This window comes from Tribolium castaneum, chromosome 10, assembly GCF_031307605.1.
Source record: "Tribolium castaneum strain GA2 chromosome 10, icTriCast1.1, whole genome shotgun sequence".
NCBI classification, from domain to species: Eukaryota; Metazoa; Arthropoda; class Insecta; order Coleoptera; family Tenebrionidae; genus Tribolium; species Tribolium castaneum.
Genome location: NC_087403.1, coordinates 4097479 through 4116689, shown reverse-complemented (window position 1 = coordinate 4116689; position 19211 = coordinate 4097479). Strand labels below are relative to the sequence as shown.

Genomic DNA, 19211 nt, shown 5'->3' with positions numbered 1-19211 from the left:
CAGATTTTTCTTATCTCACCTAACAAACGACCAAATCCTCTCTAAAACAATGCCAGATTAGATAAAACTCATATCGACATTGCACCACAAAACACCTCCACGTACGTCTAAAAGCCACAAAAGAATTCAAAAAACATGTTTCCAACGGGCGAAAATGACCCGGCCGTTGAGGGTAAGTTTCGAAAGTCGTAGTCAATTTCACTTTAATTGCGTTATCAAGCAATTCATACAAACCATACAAAACAATTAAATTTTCAGAAATTAGCATGCCAGTTTTTTCAGAAGGGTCGTCCCCTGTTGTTTCCGAGCCGCCGTCATTAACCCGCGAGCAAGGTGAGTTTTGCGCACCACGAACGAAACCAACCGTTATTTCCAGAACGACTGGACCAAGGAACAAGACGGCCGATTCCAGTCTCCACAATCGACTGGCAAACTTCGATGACGTCCCACTTTTCGCCTCTCCACGGCTTGGATTTTTTGAAAGACGTGCACCAAATCATAATTCAGCAAACTGTTGAACTAACAGACCGTAAATATATGCTTGGTAGTTGACCCTTTTGCTCCGAAACCTCTTCCAGTGATGGCAAGTCTCGAGTCGGAGAATCGCTACACAGTTAAAGTGCCAAGAGGCGAAACGATTTACTATGCGACCGAAAGCTCGACTTCATTTCAGCGAACTTGTTTCGGATCAAGTCGAGCTTTCGCAATGAGACTTTACGACCCGACCCAACAAGAAGCTATACAGTTCAGGAGGCGGCTGGCTTGTGGCTCCTGCTGCTCGATTTTCCTCTATTTACAGGTCGGGACTAGATCAAAAAAACGCTTGGCTTAATGAATTTTTTCAGGAACTTGAAGTTTGGATTCCACCCGGAGAGTATGTGGGGAAAGTCAAGCAAAAATTTAATGCGACTAAACCCTGCTTTGTGATTTACAACAAACAGATGGATATTATCTACAGGATTGAGGGACCGGAGTCTGCGTTCGGGTGCATGTGGAGCAAAAACCACAACTTTCAGATCTTCACCAGCGACGGAATGACGCAAATTGGAAGCATCATCCATCAGTGGGACCAAGTCCAGGTCGCTTACAATTTGTTCATGCAAATGCCGGGGCAGGAAAACAACACCCGACACAAAGCACTGCTCCTTGGAGCTGCCTTCCTTCTAGTAAGATCTCGTATTGTTGTGAATTTTCACCGATTTGGTTGTTTGCAGGAGTATATGTATTTCGAGAGTGCCAAAAAGCGACAAGGTTGTAAATGTATTTGTTAGTCAAGGAGTTTTATGTACTTATATTAGTGTTAATAAAGAAAACTTCGTGTTTTTAATATGTATTTATTGAAATTGCTTGTAGAACCACAGCTACAAATAAACTTTAAAACTATTACAAAATGTCGCGTTAAAATAATTTAAAGATGTACACAATAGACAACAAAAATGTACACAAAATGTATGTAAAATATTGTAACTATAAAATTACAGTTTGCTGCTTACATCCAAATAAATAACAAAACCCAGTAGAGCAATGACGTAACAATAAAAGCGTCCTACATCTTATTAATGACAGATATTAAAATGATCGATATTTACATTTGAAAATGTACATGTGGCTAGAACTCTGGCCTCAACTGTGTAGCTATGGGCGTCCGGAATGCATCCGCATTGTTAGACTAAACGAGCCGGTGTAAGTACCTATAGTTGCTGTTTGATGAACATATAAATACAAGGGAACTATATTACAGTTATGTTCAATGACTAACATAGAGTGACACTCATAGTAACGTGTTGAATGCAAATAAATATACCGAAGAAGCGTGAATTTCTAGTAATTTACATCATCAGGTATATAGTTTTACATAAATATTATCCCAAATTGGACAGAACGGTTCAAATTGGACAGGTGCAGGTCTAGTATTTATTTTGCCGAAGCCAATATCGGCTGGACGACTAAACCCGAATCAAATGGGTGATTAACATAATCACTGAGCAACAAACAAACAGTAAAGACTAGATAACATTGCGTATTAATTTACATAATCATATATTTCAAAAATGGAATGTAAAACGTTGCAGGTGACAAACTGAATGCAGTCTTACTCGTGACGAAACAATAGCAAAAATCATCACTACAGACCTATCATCATATCTTATCACTATATGTTCTACAAACACACAGAATTGTTTAAATACTTTATGTAAACTACATTCTATTACAATTATATATTTATGTACTATATCTGTTCAATTATACAGCACGCAAAACCTATACCCTCTTCAGCCAGTAGACTCCAGGGCTTCTGTGGAAACTAACAGCAATTATCACAGAAAGAAATTCTTAAAATATAAAAACCAAGAAAAATCGTAAAAAATAAAAACAAACACAAAGAATTTATTTAATCCTCAAATAACCCGTTCAACTATCAAGGTACGAAAGCTCTCGCCCCCATTATTCCAGAAATAACGTGAAGAGCCGATAATACTGGATTATTTTGACAAGATTAAAACGATTTCCCCATTGATTTGATATGTGCCACTGTGTTATACCAAAGCTACGGCACATGTAAAACTACCAATTTACACGATTGCCGGTAGGAATGAGAGGTAGTCGCTTAGTCAGTTGGCCAAGTCAAGTCGTGCAACCAAACAGCAATGCAAAGCAAAAGACCAAAACCAAACCTAGGAAGTTTCTATGCCACGTAAATGGACGGCACAGCTACACACATGGAATGTGTTTCAACACACAATAATACATAAAATCGGGTGGATTATTGGAGGGGACTAGTTATTGTGCCTATTTGGCTTTAGAACTGGGCCGCGTCCCCACGCTGTTCAGGCCTTCGCCGCGCGATCGCGACCGGGGAAGGCCGCCGTCGCCTGCAAGACACCCATGACTACCAACAATCGAAACCAAATCATTTACCTTTTCCACTCGCACACTTATTGTTATTGGCAAGAGAATCGGCCTTGTAGGCCCGCATTGCGCGGCCCCGTCGGTCCAATATCAGCTTATCAGCGCGTACGAACATGCCGTACTTGGGCCGGCAGCTGAAATAGCGCACTCCTTGCACACTTCCGTCGTTTTTGCCCTTGGGGGCGTCGAGCTCGACGCCAATCCAGGTGCCAGAGGCGAACTCGGTGCCGCCAATGTAGGCGACGACACCTGACGAATTGTACGGTCTTATAAGAACACTTTCGCCCAGTATGACCCACTCTGGGACGGGAACATCTGACAACTTGGTCAAGTCAGGCTTCGATCCGAAATTGTTTTCGGAGTCGTCTGCAAACACACAGTTAGAAACTGAAACAACGGTGTGGTCGACAACCTTCTAATCGGTCAGTCGAACTGTCTAATCCTTCGTCATCGTGTATTAAATTCGTGTGGATTAGACTTTGTTCGTAGTTTTGAGCAACTTTACTTTCTGATAATTGTGGCCGTATTTGTGGGAATGACGCTCGCTGCGAGTGTTGCGTTTTTGATGATTTTTTTCGTCGTACGACTTTTCCGGGTGATAGGTTTGTTTTGATTACTGAGCTTCCTTCGTTGTCACATGGAGGTCTGTCTTGGTTATTATCGGAATGATTGTCAACGCCATTGGCGACGAAATCGTCGGCATTTTCATTGCTTTCGCCACCGTAATTGCTTTCCTGAAACACGTAATCAAATATCGGCGAATCCAGTAATTACCGACAGTACTTGATAAGTTTCGCTCGAACTATCAGTTGCTTCCGAAACCGGTTGCAGGTCATTGGAAACTGGCTTCGCTTCCAAATCTGGTGTTTCGTCAACACTGATGCTTCGCAAAGACATCGAATCGTCGCTTGATAAGTTTGTTGACGAAACTGCTTGAGAACCGTAGCCACTTGAAGTCGTAGAAGGTGTGCTAGACTTGGGAGCGAGTTCGACAAGGGAGTCGAGAGTTCGTGAAGTGGGAATTGTTCGTCGTCCGTTGGTTCTACTCCTCACGTTATACTGCAAGTATCGACTGACTTGACTGTATCTAAACCAAAAACACACTTACAGTAACTTCGTGTTTTTCGTCATGACCCTCTTCACACTGCTCTTCAATTGTGTCATCACTCAGAATATCCAAGGAATGTTTTCTAGGCAACGAAGGCTGTTCCTCGTGAAGAGTGGTCATTCTCAAGCCCAACTTGGTATTAGCAGGTGAAGTAATACCGGGGAACACTGGAATTTTATCGGTTAGACAAGAACAAGACAGTGGTAACGAACACAAAAAAACAACATGCTAAAATCAACAAAAAATAAGAAACAAAAGGCGAAATGTAGGAGTATGACGACATACGTTTTGAACTTCCTGTAGGTTGTTGTAACCGTAAAGAGTTCAGATTTAAGCTGAGATTTAAGAAAGTCGGCCGAGCTGAAATATACAATAAATTAGTTGTTGTATAAAGCACTTGTCTAACACCGTGCTGCTTTGTATGGTATTTATAGTCAGGTCACACCTCAATAATTATCTATATATACAATCACTAACATTTAAAATGATACATGTATCATTTTAAAGTCAAAGAGACCTGTTTTAGTCTAACAAAAAACAGAACATGCAGATATAGCCAATTATACATATCGGACGTTACCTAGTATTAATTCAATACTAATTTTATAACTACGCATGCTCACGATGCTGTTTTAAGGATACATTTACTTAGAATAATACGGGTATCACAGTTTTGCCAATTGGTTGGATCCAACTTTACACCCAGTACTGTTTTAAGTAAGTCTCTGTGACTTCATTACAATTGATAAGATGAATGATTCATCAGTTCGTTACTTTACGCTTACTTCTCCAAATTCTTATTAAAGCATAGCATTTAGCTTTACTTCGTTAGTTTATATAGTACTGATGCTTAGGTAAGCTTAAATTAAAATGGCAAATTATAACCAAAACATGCTGAATATGTTGTTCTCTACGGTTGTCTAACACTACATGAGAAACATAGTTTTGAGATGAACTACGACAAACTATGGATCTAGAATGAATGACCATTGAAAACAACTAACACAAGCAAATCAATTGTGAAGAGTATTAGGTGTTTCCGGTCGGAACGAATGAAAAACTATCTCAAAACTCATGTTACAGACAAGCAGACGGTTCTTTAAACAGTCATGATCTGTATCCACCTATATAGCAATCTCAATATGCAAGCCTCCATTTTACCTGAAAGAATGGAGCCTTGTGGTTGCAGAAAAAAATTCAATCCAAATTAGTCAAGCAAAAAATTTGACAAGTTGGAAGAGCCTCAAGCTCCAACATCGATAAAAACACCATGGTAGAAAAGAGTTAAGAAGGGTTCAGTGCACATTTTGTGAAAACATGAAAATTAACATTAAAAAATCTCAGCGTGGTGATGAGCACGTCATTATCAGTTAAACATTTAGATGTTTTGTAAAAACATACGGCCCCAAAGCGTAACAGCAATGGCACCAAACAATCTAAATCTCTGAAAACTAGCTATTAACTATTTCTCTAAAATAAAACATTGATATTTGAACTAAACTATTCTCATTAATCGGAATAAATAAAACTTGACTTGGGACCTACCTATGCCGAAGGGTTTCGAAGGAGTGCCTTCGGAGTCCTTCCCGAAGCTGCTCCTCGGCCTCAAGGGAGTCGTAACTCCGTGAAGTTCACTGTTCAGTTCCGACACACTCTCAGAGCGGGACATATGGAGCGACTCGGTGCTCATATCTAACCTCATGAACTAGAAAAAACCAAGCAAACGTAGTACAATAACACAAAGACCAAGGAAAGGACATACCCCATTCTTTGTTTCCAAAGCCTGATTGCAAGAATGTACAAACGTGAGAGAGAATTGAAAAATAGAAAAAGCGGTTAGTTACCTGGGAGAAGTTAGGCACACTTGCTGTTTTCCTCATCAGTGGTTGGCCTTTAGCTTGAAGCAGTTCTTTCACAGCGACACTTTGCCTCAAACGGTCTAACGTTAAGATACTTTCAACAGCGCTCACACCACGGGTGTATTTTTCTAATAAGAAAACATTACTCCTGTGAAATACGCAAAAAATTGATTACCAATGTAAGTCTCTCCATCGGATAAAGACGAATCTTCCCCAGACGCCACAAGCTGGGCTAAAGACTCGCGATCTTCCAGCTCTTCGCTCGCTTTCGGCACGTTTGAAACAACCTCGTACGTAACACCGCACTGAGTAATGACATCCGAACGGACTATTTTTCGTTTAATTCGGTCCGTAATGCTCTGTCTCTTGTAGATATTCAAGGAGAGACGTTTTCTGAGTACCAGATCCATCTGTGCAGGGTGCGACAACCGCACCGTAATCCGCAAAATCATATAAACACGCTCCATTGCTAGAAAATCGAACAACTAGAAGTGGCACTTAATTCCAACAACTCAGAACTCACGTTCTGTTATTTTATTCAAATGTGAACTGTTATGAATCGACGAGTCCCAGCTGGCCACAGCACACACATCTTTCTCCAAGTGGTGCAAAATGTGTAGACTGTAAAACGTACTACCCACTTCCTTAGGCAGGATTGAGTTAGCACCAGCCACAGTAACCTCGACCCCAGATTGGTGCGTGCTAAAATCATCGGCTGGAATCGCAATTATTAAAATGCGGCCACAAAAAACAGTAATTTTACCATTTAAATCTAAAAATAGGACTGGGACGTAGGGTTCCATGCCGGGTGGTGGGCTCCACACAGCTGGGGCACCAGGAATCCCAGCCCCCGGCTTCGGAATAATAACAGCATTGCGTTCCTCCGTTAAATTCACCCACTGGTCCATCAAACTCTGCTCGCGTTCGCAGTCCTGGTCGGTCTTGTTCGGCTTCTCCAGCAGCTTTTTGATTTGTTGCTCCAGGTACTGGTGGCGCCTCAAGAGCGCCTCGTTCCACTTCTCCCTCAAAACCGTCAAGTCCTCCTCTTGGTACGAGTCCAGGTGTTTCTGGAGCCGGCTTCGTACCATCACGCCCCCAACTTCGATTTTGACAATTTCCTGGCAGATGATTGGTAGTGTTCCAGAGTTCTGGACCGGCTTAACCCGGACCTGGATCCGTCTCTGCTGTCCCTGACGCAACTGGTACACCCCCCCGGCTGATACTTCGTTTTTGGTGGTGACTTCAACCGGGGCGTATTCTCCCTGGTCGTTCAGTTCTTGTATTTCGACCCAGAGTTCGATTTTTCGGGTCAGTTCGGACCACCGGTCGACCAAAGACCGGGCTGTGGCGAGTTGTTGCTCGACTTCCCAGCCGGGTTTGTGCTTGGAAAAGCCGGCACTTCTGTTGCCCCACACTTCTATGGAGAGGGCGCCTTCGGCGCAGTGCTCGAGGAACTCTTCGGTTACAGGTACAACAAAATCTTTCACATGGTCGAATTTAAACACCGTCGAGTCTTTGGAAACCGGCAACTGGAACGTGGCAACATCCGAGTTTGTGGGCACGACAATCGGGTCAGGGTGGTTCCAAAAGGTGTATTGGCAGAACACGTAGTGTGACAGTGATAGCGGTAAACCTGAAGCTTGTCTGATGTGGACGCGGCAGGTGACGCTGGGAGTGCCGTGGTCCTCATCGTCGTGGCTGCTATCGGAGGAGCTATCTGAAGCAGCTTCGCATATCCGGTCTTGAGGGAAAGTTCCAGCAACGCGGCTAAGTTCGACCTAATTAGGGTAATTAAGCAAACATGTTTCGTTCTCCTGACTTACGGCCGCGTGATTTGAAAATGTCATGCCAATAAACCCCAGCACTTGGGTTCGGTAGGTACTCCAACCGCAACCATCGGTGGTAATAAACTATATTTAGTCGTAAATTTGAGGAGACGATATAATTTTAGTTTTCAACTTGAATACAATTACTTAAAATAAGATTTCATTTGATGTTTTTAGTAATTTTCAAAGTCATTATGTTGACGAAATCCGTAATCAATGCAACAAATAATAAAGGGTATGTCCAGTTTTCAAAAAAGGGGACAATGCTATTATTTGTAACTATCGACAGATTTCTATACTTTCTAATTTTGCTAAAGTCTTTGAGCAGTGTTTGTATCAGGATATCTATTATAGCGTAAAAAATTTCATCTCTCCGGATCAACATGGCTTCGTTAAGGGGCGCTCAACGATTACGAATCTCGCGCTTATTACACAGTACATTGCAACCAACTTGGATTCTGGTCGTCAGGTAGATGTGATATACACCGATTTTACTAAAGCCTTTGATTCAGTTAGTCATGATATCCTGCTTCATAAGTTAACTTTCTTCGGCTTTTCTTCTTCTTCCCTTCTCCTCCTTCAATCATACCTATCAAATAGAGTTTCCTATGTTTCCTTTAATGGTTTTTCTTCTTTCAATTACTGTGTGAAATCTGGAGTCCCTCAAGGATCAAATTTGGGGCCACTTTTATTTATTCTGTTTATTAATGATTTGTTACTGTCTTTATCCTGTCCTGTTCTTGCGTATGCGGATGATTTAAAAATATTTAATTCTATCACAAATCAAAATGATGCTGACTTGTTACAACTGAACTTAAGTAAAATTGCAGACTGGTGTAACAAATATAAATTACATTTAAATATTAGTAAATGTTGCACAGTTTCTTTCTCTCGATGTCGTTCTCCTTTTCCATCTTCATATTCTATTAACAATTTTGCCCTTGAAAAAAGGATGCCATTAAAGATCTCGGTATAACTTTTGACTCAGCTATGACATTCATTATCCATGTCGGAAATGTTCGTAATTCCGCCTTCAAGTCGTTAGGTTTTGTTATGCGTATGGGTAAATATTTTTCTGATGTTGCACTGTTAAAAAATCTCTATTATGCTTTTGTCTTAAGTAAAATTGAATACGCATGTCTAATATGGTTTCCAATTTATATCTCTCACTCTATGCTCCTAGACTCAATTCACCGCAGATTTTTGAAATTTTTGTCGTTTAAACTGGATGGAACTTATCCAGAAGTGGGCACCAGCCAAGACGAGCTGCTTGCAAGACATAACATAGTTGCACTTAACATTAGAAGAGAGCACATTTGTCTTAATTTTTTAGATAAATTACTCAGCAATAGGATCGACTGCTCTAACTTATTGGCTCAGATTCCGTTCAATGTCCCACGCATATGTTCAAGATATGAAATTATGTTCCGGCTCCCAACACCTAGAACTAACATTTTGCGTCGTTCACCACTCTTCATAATATGCAGTCTGGCCAATCATAAATGGGATTAAATTAGATTAAATCTATTATTTGTATTAATACGTTTTAAATTTATATTAATTTTCGTTATTTTTAGTGTAAGAATACCTGCATCTATAATTACTTATTTTTTGTAACAATATTTATTTTTGTCCTGTAACTGATAACCTCGTTAAACAATAAAGATTATTATTATTATTATTATTATTATAAAGCTGATTCTAATTACAATTGTCATTTAATTCGTATTGAGAATAAAATTAATCAAAAATGGAAATTTTATTATTTGTTGATTCCAACAGTTGACTCGAATACAATTGCTTAAAAGATCTGATGTTTCTAGTAAATTTAACCGTCGAAACCTTTGGCCGATGAAACCAATTTCAATAAAGATGTTGTTTAATTCGCGTTTCTAAATAAATTTGTTCTCCCTATGATATTCAGCGAAAACTAATTGCATCCCTTTTTGTAACAAAAATCCAAACACGATTACCAAAGTGACAAACTGTAAACAAATTTCTGATAAAAATTTGCAGATAAAAAAACAGTTTTGTCTTTAACTGGAGCGATCTTTTCTTTTAATATATTCTATTTCTTGTTAAAGAAATAGTAATAATCATTGAACAAGTATCAAAATAGGTAGAATTCTTAAAACGCATAATTCACAAATAGGCCTTTAGAGGCAATCATTTTTTTTTAATTCATTAATTAATTTTTTTATTTCGAAATCAATTTTATTTCATATTGAGAATTAAACGACACCTTCATTAGAATCGGAAAAGGGAATAGAATTATTGGATTAACGGGTTTATTAGCATAGTGATTTATAAAATTCCTAAGAACATTATAAAACTAAATCTTATTTTAAGCAGCTAGATTCAAATTAAAAAGTAAAATTATTTCGTGTACCCAAGTTTAGTTTATTGCCACAGATGTTTGCGGTCCGAGTACCTACCGATCCCAAACCGGAGTTTATTGGCATGACATTTTCAAACCATCCTACTGTACCTGTAAGCGACCGGCAACTTCCCCCTGCTGACTTATTATAGGTGTGTGGTAGTCAAGCTTGATGTCGTGGAACAGACATTCGAGGAAAATGTTGGCAACACCTATCAAATTGTGATTTTCTTGCGATTCGAAGAAGGGGTCGGGGCCCTTGACTGGGGATTCCTTCGACAGGTCGGCCTGTTCCTTCTTCTCCTCGTAGAGTTCCCGCATGTCAATGATTTTATTTTCCAATTTTTCCATCGACCAGACTTGACTCTGCGTCCCTCGTTTGACTAAAATGGCAGGTTCGCTTACAAATGCACCTTTCTGGAAATTGATAAGAGAATAGGGAGCGTGCCGGGAATGCGAATGTTTTTATTTTATTTACCCTTCTATTGGGACTTAAATTATCCGGAGGTATTTGTAGAGTGACGCTAAATTTCGTTTGGCGTCCCAATTGTTCGGCTAAACAGTTGGCTTCTTGCACCAGGGAATTAGCGTGATATATGCCTTCTTTCAGCTGTCCTATGCTGCGTTTGAACATTTCGTCCCGTTCTTGTGCCCACTTTTCAACTCGCATTTGTGTAGTAGGTGTGCAAGGAGTTGTTTTTCCGAAATTGGCCCTCAAGGGATCGTAGGAATAGGGCGGGTACGGCGTTGAGGGCGACATAATGTTCCTCAACTGCTGGAATTGCTTCTCATACTCCATTCGTTGTTTTTCCAATGCGACTATAACCGAGAGAAACATTTTCGACGGGAGAAAATCGCGGGATTAGCGGCCGTACCTTGCTTATCCTCCTTGTGTTGTTTTTCAAGACGCGAGATAGCAGCCTGTATCGGATCGTTAATAAGTTCATTCAGCATAAGTTCGTCGCGGGCGAAGTTATAATCGATATTTTGTGCTGGTGTTTGAGGTTCCGAAGTGGCAGCTTAAAGAGGATTTTAATCGTCAAGGCGTGAATTGGGCCGATTTGTTTCAGACTTACAAACTGATCTCGGGCAATTCACTCGGAAGAAGTGGTGATTGCCCCAAACTATCCGGTCGCCGTGTCTCAGCTGCGTCCTCTGGGTGACCTGCGAGCCGTTGATGTAGGATCGCGCGTTCGCCACCGGCTCTAAAAACAGGCCGCCGTCCTCTATGGTGATTATGCAGTGTTCGGGCTGGATCCCCAAGCCCGATAATTGTATATCGGGCTCCAGCCCCGAATCGAAGCCCCTCGCTCCGACCACCGTCCGCTCCTTCAGATAGTACACCAGGAGCTCGTTAAGGGACGGGTCCGCGTTCAAATTAACCAAGTAATATTTATTTTTCTCGACTCGGATACCCGACGCCTGTATGCTAATTCCCATTTTTTCGAGGGCTTGCTGCCGCTCGTTTTGAATTCGCTCCGTTTTCATTAGTTTCTCTTCCCACGTTTGAGACACTTCTTTGTATAATTTTTCACTCTCGCTCAATTTCTGGTGAATATCAACTCGCTGGATATCACCGACTGGAGAACCCTGAAACCGCATTTGCATGAAACTGACCGGATTGGTATTAGCAGTGTTACAGTCGCGTGTTTGAGCATTTCCTTCAAAGTTTCGACTTCTTGCCGCAATTCTCGGATGATTCTGGCGTTTGGATCCTCGTTGACCACGGCGTGATTGACGATTCTCTTCGCTCGATCGGCATACCTGAGAGTAGATAACGTTTCTTCGTAATTATCGGCGGCGGGGGAAATTGTGGCCACCATGACCGTTTTGCTGTTGCCACCCAAATTATCCTTCAATATCCAGGTTAAAACCGAATCACGGTACGGTACAAATTTGTCTTTATTTTTATTCCCTGATGATTGATCAGCCAATTTTGATATAACTAGACCTAACGTTGTTAATGACCTGAAACGGATTTATCAAAAACGCCGATTGCCGTCTTCGAGACCATTACTTATTGATATTGGAGCCTTCTTTCAACCTGTCACCAACAGCTCCAGTTTTCACAGCCCGTTCCGAACCAGCTAAATCTACCAACGACATGCGACTAACTTTTTCACCTGTTACGCCAGATTTTGTATCAACCAAAGTCTGAGTCAAGACAATTGTAAATACGGCGTGAGATCTGGACGACTCGCTATTCATATTTGTCGCAGCTACAGTCCTCGATTTGTTACCTTCAGCCATCAGATTATCAATATCCTGGATAAAAGAAAAATAGAACGCAAAAATTTTCCGCCAAGGAATCTACCTGGAACGAAGTTACAGCCAACTGGGACAGTCCGTCGACATAAGGACCCAATACATTGTGTTCTCTTACTTTTAATGATTGCTTGTTCGTTTGAGGATCTAACAAATCGTGAACCTGTCAGGAATCCCAGTAAGTGGAATCTGTTTTTCCGAGATAAATCAAACTTTACCTTTTCGTTGTAAATTTCCATGTAACTCACTTCAACTTTGTAAGTAAGTTCAGAGCTTTGTTGTTTTGCAATTAGGCCAAACAACGCATCACATAATCTCGGAATAATTCCTTTATTTTCTTGCGAACCCATCATTGTATATGATTTACCGGAACCTAAACAGTGGATGAATCAGTTCTGGAAGATGGTTCCGAAGGGAGAAAGAGAAACTAATGGAAAGTTAAGGAAGTCTATATTTTAGTTCGAATCGCATTTCCGCGATTTGACGCGGTTGGAAAATTTGAACATTGAGTGAATTAGTTCTCGTTTCGTTGAATTTCCCTTCGTGCAGCGATAAATTCGAGAAGTGGCCAAAAACAAGAAGTAGCATGTAAATAATGTCGAAGGTCAAAGACGCGACCGATCGATTCGAGAAATGGTGTGAAGGTTTAAGAAATTTCTGATGAACAAATGGTCACGAGAAGTCTAGTTTCCTTTGTTACTCCCGAGGTCATTTCCGAATATGCAAAAGGGACAATAAAACGTTTCGTGCTCTCCATTAAAGTAGACCTTTAAAGTTAATTAATGGAAGATATAAAAGCGGGGTGTGACAAATAAACAGGACACGCGAGCAAAAAGTGAAAATAAGGAAAATCAATAGTTGCACAATTGCAAACATGGAACGAGTCCGAAAGGACTCCTTTATCCCGCGGTATCAAGCCGCCGCCTGAATGCGAATTTCCCAGCTAGATCAACGTAAAATCGCTTTACCTGTTTGGCCATACGCGAAAATGCAGGCGTTATATCCTTGGAACGCATTGTCAAGGATATCTCGCCCGAGGCAATCAAAAACGACTTCCTGTGAGGCAAAACCTTCCATGGTCGGATCCACCGAACAGAAACAATGGTCGAACGCAAAAGACTTTGGCGGCTTCCTGCAAAAGAGGATTTTTCTTTGAAACACGATCTACACCAGCAATCGTTATGACTTTTCCACATGCAAAAACCTCCGCGATCATTACCAGTCCCATTGTTTGCAACGAGATGAATCATATCGATTATTCACGGATACAGACAATCACTTTTGGGATAACTACCGGAGGCCGTCTGGAATATGTAACGCGAGGATTCTCCTCCAAAAATAGAAATAAGTGTGCGTAGGCACTCCGGAAATAGCGCGGCCGATCGGGAGGACCGGAAACAAGTCAGGTGCAGTTAAATTTCTCTCCAGCTATCATATTTCACCCCGAACCTAATAATTATTTCATTTCACTTTCCTCATCGATCCCACTTTCAATTACTAAAATGGTTGTTTGTTAAGCGTCCTCGGTCTACATTATTTTCACTGCATGTGCTAACGAAATCGATCGTGCGATGACACCAACAATTTCCCAAGATTACGAACCCTCTGTCAATTACATACTTGGCGCGAGCCAGAAATAGCATTTTAATGAAATTCTGATGCAGTTTTTCTATTTTACATATGGATTACTCGGCCCACGCCAAATTACAAATATCGTTTCCGATTAGTGAGTATGCGCTCTATTTGTGTTCTTTGAGGAACTCATAACTGTATTTCACAAAATGTGTAACTTTTAAAACAGCAATCAGCATGACGATTTTGTAACGCTATTTAACTTTCTCGACTTTCGGTCCACGCTAATTTTTATTGTCTATGTAGATTGGATCGACGACTCTAAATTCATCAACTGGAGCTTCGTTACGTTTATTATTTTATTAGAATCGATACGACAATCCAGTTTTATCCAGTCTTCCGGGGACAAGCCGCCCAATCTCATTCCAGACATTAAAACACCGCATGAAACTATAGTTTCTAATTCACTTCCTTTGCCCATTAAATGTGCATTTGCAGAGCAGTGTTCGCCTAATTATTGGGCACCTCAACAGTTTCAAATCAAAACTTTTCCAACAACAAAATGTTTACGATTGCTACTTTTATCTCTCTGTGGCAGAAGTTTCGCCCATTTCAGGAATTGCAGCTGCATTTTGCTCCTTTTTGAATAGAAATTTCCAAACTTACAGACACAAAGGCAGAGTTTTTCAATTAAGGTTGCTTTTGTCGCCAGTGATAATGTACCTATTTCAATATATAGGCCTGCAGGGCGTTCTTTAAAAAACCTTTCAAACATCTCAACTTCAGCTTTGATTACACTTCGCGCGTATTTGCCGGCTTTAATCCCGTTTTTCTTGGGAAACCCTCACTTCTCAAAGCCTTTGCTCGATTTCTTTCAGGGCTGACTTTGACAGGGCGTACTTACAAATAATCGGGATTTTAAGGAAGAATAGCTCAAATGGCCAAAAATTCGCTACTACCGAAAACAAAAAAATGAGCAAGATGGGATTTTAGGAAAAAGATCACGCAGAAGTTTGGAAAAATGTTCATTTATCTGCGCTTCCTAAGTAAGTCAGTAAGTTTTTCAACTAGCTATCCGTACGGCCGCCGAATAAGTTTGAAACTTCTGTATGTATTTTATTACATGGGTGGCTCCGAGTTTGTATAAAACACTTCAAAGTCGGAACCCTTTATCATAAATAAATCTCTAGAAATAATTTTAGTCGGTGCTAAAAATAGGTAAACCAACAGAAACTTGAACCCGAGCAGAAAACAAAGTCAATTTGCTCATTTATTAAAAGATCGAAGCTTGTATGATGTTTACTCCGAAAATTAAGCCCGAGCAGCTGACATAAATCCCAACCCAGCGTCTGTTTCTTTTCAGGTAAAGCGACCGCTGCAATTAAATCTTAACAACCCACCCATGTCAGGTTTCTTTAACCAACCTTTCCCTGATTCTCTGAAAAATCACCCAAACCAACCTGACATGCGAGCATAATTAATTAGAAAGAAAATTCAGTATCGTGTATAGGTGGAAAGTTTCGCGTTTATTTATTATTCAATTTAGCTCGCACCTTAGGAAAATTGCTGGAAAGTTTTAAAGTCGCGGGGAAATGACTGAATTAACATAATACACATTTCCAAACGCTAACTTTAACCTGGAATTTTAAATTAGTCAGACACCCCATCGAGCGCAATTAGCGGAAAGAGCCAAGTACTCGTTAAAAACTAATGGACGGGCAGGTGGCCACTCTTCTCCTTGGCCGTAAAACTACCACCACAGAAATTTATCATTGGCGAATATTCCAATTTTAGTGAGCATCAAGATTTACAGATTTCCCAGACGGCCACTGAAACTTTCGTCGAGGCAATCCAACTGGAATATTTTATCAGTTATCAGTATTTACAGATTTAATCTTGACGTGGCAACATGACACGGATCAAACAATATTATACTTGAGTGATAATTGTGAAAGCAATCATTACAACACGCAAAAGAAATAAAATGCCTTAATAATGGAGCACTTTCTCCCCAATTTTTTCCGACCAACAACTGACACAATTCTGAAAAATCCACTCTTAAATTAATAATATGCCGGCACGTGACAAACAATCGATAAAGGCGCTCGGATGCTCCCTTACAGCTATCTAATGTTGTTTATGGTGGCGTGCAATTGTCGCACGTGTAAATAATTAGCAACTGATAACAACAAATTGGCCGGATAAAACTTTTCTCGAACCAATTGTATTGCCTACCTAAACAACTGATAAGCCGGCGTATTGATCAAATTCACTGGATGGAAAATTGCACCAGTTCCTGAGACTTGCTCGATCAATCAAAAGTCGAAAATGAAATTTTCCGTCTATTAATAACCATTTTGTCCCGACATGATTTGGAGCAAAATAAATGGTCCGTTTGTCTCTTATTACCAAACAAACTGTTCTAAATATCCAGGAATTGTAAACTGTCACTTTTAATTACGCTAATTTGCATTTTAGAATTGTGTGCCTATTTTGGTCGAGTCAAAGGTACACGAAAAGAGGGCGTGTCCTTTTCCCGCCAAGCAATTTATTTTTATCAACAATTATTAAAATCGCGCGCTGTGACATTTGGCGAAATAACGTCATCGATATTTTGCTCAAGTGGCGTCAGACGCACTAACTGTATTTTCTCAGGTAGAGTGGTCATAGTCCAAAATATAAACTCATTTACAGTTTATTTATTTTACAGAGAACAATTATTTATGAACAGCCGATACATTATCTTATTTTCTTAACGTTTCCTCGAGGTCGTGTGATTATTGACATACCGGCCTCTAAAACAATTTTAATTAGATAACCAGTTCTAATTAGGTTCAGGCGTAAACCAACAAATGAAATAAAGCGGAAAAAGAGCCATTATAGCAACTATATATTATCTACCACAATTTTCGAAAATAGTACGCAAATATTAAGCGTTAATTCTGCGGTTTTGCTTATCTTTTATCATTATTATAAACAAAGCACTAGACAATATTACACTCGTCTCAAGATCATAAAACCTACAATGATAGAATGCGTAAATAAATGTTGAATAAATGTAAAAAACGTGAGGTACAAGTAATTAACGACCGGTCTAACAATTTCTCATTTTGCATGCCGATTGCCGCCCTTTATCGATCAGTTGGAAAAACTAAACATATTTACATTTCAATCAATTAAATTGGCGATAAACATTTCAAAGTCGTTTAAGCGCCCATTAGCGCTGACAGCGTCTAAAAAGTAATTTATTGGAGGAGCAATGAGAGAAAATGGGACGTTTCAATACGCCATTCATGTCCGAAACATAACACCATTGGCTGGAATTAATACGATAACGTACGCCGCGCCGTTTTTTGTGCAATAGGCGTTATCGAGTTTTTCGCACTCAAATAGAAACGCCTCAATTTAGAGCAATTTCTAGACCGTTAAATATTTCGCGATTAGAAAGAAATTAGGGTTTGTTCTATTGAACTTGGTAACTGTGTTAACTAAACGAGATTATATCGTCGCTACATGAAAGGAAAATTAATTCGATATTTTCGGTGACAAAGCGAAAGTGGCTGACACCTCGCAAAGTTAACAAAGCTGTCACAAAAATCAGCTATTTATTTTCACGCTGAAAATTGCGATTGGTGTGAATTATTTTTTGGCGATTGTGAAGACGAGCACCAGGGCTTGGAGCGACCGATGTTAATCTTGTTGGAATAGAGGGGAAGTTTAATTTTGGCGAAATTTTCCGTTTTTAGTGGAATTTAAATTCAGCAGTCACCATCTCGTCGCATAAACGGTGATAACTTTTGTTAACCCGGCGAAGTTTTTAATAAACAATAACGGCTGGGAGTCTCAATCCGTGTTAATATACATAGGCATTTGGGTCTTCTGACCTAGCCAAAGCAAAATTACGACGGGAATATTAATGAGGACGTAAGCGTGTGTAGAAGATAGTACATGATGTTTAATGGTGTAATTGCTGCGGCATCGTTTACTTCGGCTTTTTCATTCGCCCTTTTATGAATAATTCATATTTATTGTCGGAACATTTGTCTCGAAATGCTGTTAGAATCGAAACGCACTCGAAGTCACTACACATCGGCTCGAAACTTTTGCACACGAATTGGATTTATGGAATATGCCTTTATGCAAATATCACTTTTCCTTTTGTTTTCCCGTCCTTACCTTTCCATCTTATCCAGGGTCGTAGGCTGCTGGAGAAGAGTTTGTTGTTTTTCCATTTTGACAACACATTGTGTGCCCAATTCGAGCTCTGCAAGAACAACAAAAACATGACAAAATTTTCCAGGGAAAAAATCCAATTTGCAACAATTTAGGCGGCCTGACGTCTCACCTTTATGTTGCAATAGCAATAAATAAATTTAGTCATTGGTATGTTTCATCTGTTCATTAACAACTTTGCGCGGAGGACAACAATAACAACAGTCGAAAAACTCGATCAGGGGCCGTGGTGGGCCGGGACAGGGACATTTTTTTTGCAAAAAATTCGGTAATTTTACGTACCTCTACGATTAAAAGGACGGACCCTAACTGCAACTTTTATTTTATCTGTAGACATTTTGGTATTTCCTTTTTTTACAACAAAATATATATTTACACTATTATCACACTTTCTTTGTATAAATAATCACGTTACTATCCATTTTCAAACATAGTAAGTCACAATAGAGCATTTATCACAACACGTACATTCACTACTTTCGCCATATTCGAGAACACAATATTGGACGTTGCGCAGACCAGACATTTCAAAGACTTGACTGCGCAAATTTCAGTCGTGTTTTGTAATTTTCATCACCAAACAATTCTCATTTTTACCCACAAGCGCCATCTGAACGATTTCACAAAACGGGACCTTTTCCGCCCGGTTCGCACCTACACTGAACACCCTGTATATCTGTTATCTAATCACAGGTGGCTCTGGACCAAGCACAGTGCAAACAGGATCAATAATTTTTAAATGACTTGACACCAATTTGCTCTAAAATGACTTAAATTATTATGGTAATCCTCCATTTTACTCAAGTGCCAGCGCATTGTATCCAGTTTTAGGAGCACAAAAAATGAAGTCAGGCCAATCAGTCGATTTAGGGCGGAGCTTTCATCATTCAAATGAAACACTGGCGCATGTCCTACAGATTTATGGACTGTTTTACGTTTCCCGACAGGGGCTACAGACGCATTTTCAGTTTTTCACGAAAAAAATTATAATCAAAAAAGTCATAGAGGAAAACGGTTTGTTCCAGGGCATTTTACGTATCTAAATTATATTTTTACAGCAT

The 19211-nt window shown here is 40.0% G+C and overlaps 2 protein-coding genes and 1 long non-coding RNA gene across 6 annotated transcripts; 1 reads left to right on the top strand and 2 right to left on the bottom strand.

Moving 5' to 3' along the window:
- The first annotated feature begins 31 nt into the window (after positions 1 to 31).
- Positions 32 to 1327, top strand: LOC661096 (phospholipid scramblase 1). 3 transcript variants are annotated; one of them, XM_967279.5, is made up of 6 exons: positions 32 to 172; positions 283 to 333; positions 377 to 529; positions 579 to 799; positions 846 to 1166; positions 1215 to 1327. In XM_967279.5, the coding sequence occupies exons 1-6, from the start codon at positions 136 to 138 to the stop codon at positions 1269 to 1271; spliced, it is 840 nt and encodes a 279-aa protein (XP_972372.1). In that variant the 5' UTR covers positions 32 to 135; the 3' UTR covers positions 1272 to 1327. The 3 variants fall into 3 exon arrangements, with proteins under 3 accessions (XP_972372.1, XP_008193466.1, XP_008193468.1); XM_008195244.3 differs by having other exon boundaries at positions 259 to 333; XM_008195246.3 differs by having other exon boundaries at positions 53 to 172; positions 286 to 333.
- On the bottom strand, positions 1319 to 18688 carry Khc-73 (Kinesin heavy chain 73). 2 transcript variants are annotated; one of them, XM_015978268.2, is made up of 24 exons: positions 18433 to 18688; positions 18094 to 18181; positions 13314 to 13477; positions 12564 to 12718; positions 12395 to 12508; positions 12098 to 12345; positions 11721 to 12048; positions 11157 to 11670; positions 10956 to 11099; positions 10559 to 10899; positions 10192 to 10497; positions 6641 to 7655; positions 6401 to 6592; positions 6053 to 6346; positions 5863 to 6005; positions 5781 to 5801; positions 5564 to 5723; positions 5180 to 5194; positions 4304 to 4378; positions 4019 to 4185; positions 3694 to 3969; positions 3323 to 3644; positions 2920 to 3276; positions 1319 to 2873 (listed from the first exon to the last, which is right to left on the bottom strand). In XM_015978268.2, the coding sequence occupies exons 1-24, from the start codon at positions 18485 to 18487 to the stop codon at positions 2791 to 2793; spliced, it is 5577 nt and encodes a 1858-aa protein (XP_015833754.1). In that variant the 5' UTR covers positions 18488 to 18688; the 3' UTR covers positions 1319 to 2790. The 2 variants fall into 2 exon arrangements, with proteins under 2 accessions (XP_015833754.1, XP_015833763.1); XM_015978277.2 differs by lacking the exon at positions 5781 to 5801.
- Positions 16602 to 18086, bottom strand: LOC107397605 (uncharacterized). Its single transcript, XR_001574683.2, has 2 exons — positions 16768 to 18086; positions 16602 to 16712 (listed from the first exon to the last, which is right to left on the bottom strand). It is a non-coding gene; the product is annotated as an uncharacterized LOC107397605 (long non-coding RNA).
- Positions 18689 to 19211: the final 523 nt, after the last annotated feature.

What these genes read in the sequence shown, in the direction of transcription:
- LOC661096 (XM_008195244.3), top strand. Translation starts at nt 136, where the DNA reads ATGTTTCCAACGGGCGAAAATGACCCGGCCGTTGAGG. An exon ending in GTCATTAACCCGCGAGCAAG is followed by an intron (nt 334 to 376) that starts GTGAGTTTTGCG and finishes CGTTATTTCCAG; the next exon opens with AACGACTGGACCAAGGAACA. An exon ending in AACTGTTGAACTAACAGACC is followed by an intron (nt 530 to 578) that starts GTAAATATATGC and finishes AACCTCTTCCAG; the next exon opens with TGATGGCAAGTCTCGAGTCG.
- Khc-73 (XM_015978268.2), bottom strand. Translation starts at nt 18,487, where the DNA reads ATGTCTACAGATAAAATAAAAGTTGCAGTTAGGGTCCGTCCTTTTAAT. An exon ending in TGGAAATTTACAACGAAAAG is followed by an intron (nt 12,509 to 12,563) that starts GTAAAGTTTGAT and finishes GATTCCTGACAG; the next exon opens with GTTCACGATTTGTTAGATCC. An exon ending in ACGAAAAACACGAAGTTACT is followed by an intron (nt 3,970 to 4,018) that starts GTAAGTGTGTTT and finishes CGATACTTGCAG; the next exon opens with TATAACGTGAGGAGTAGAAC.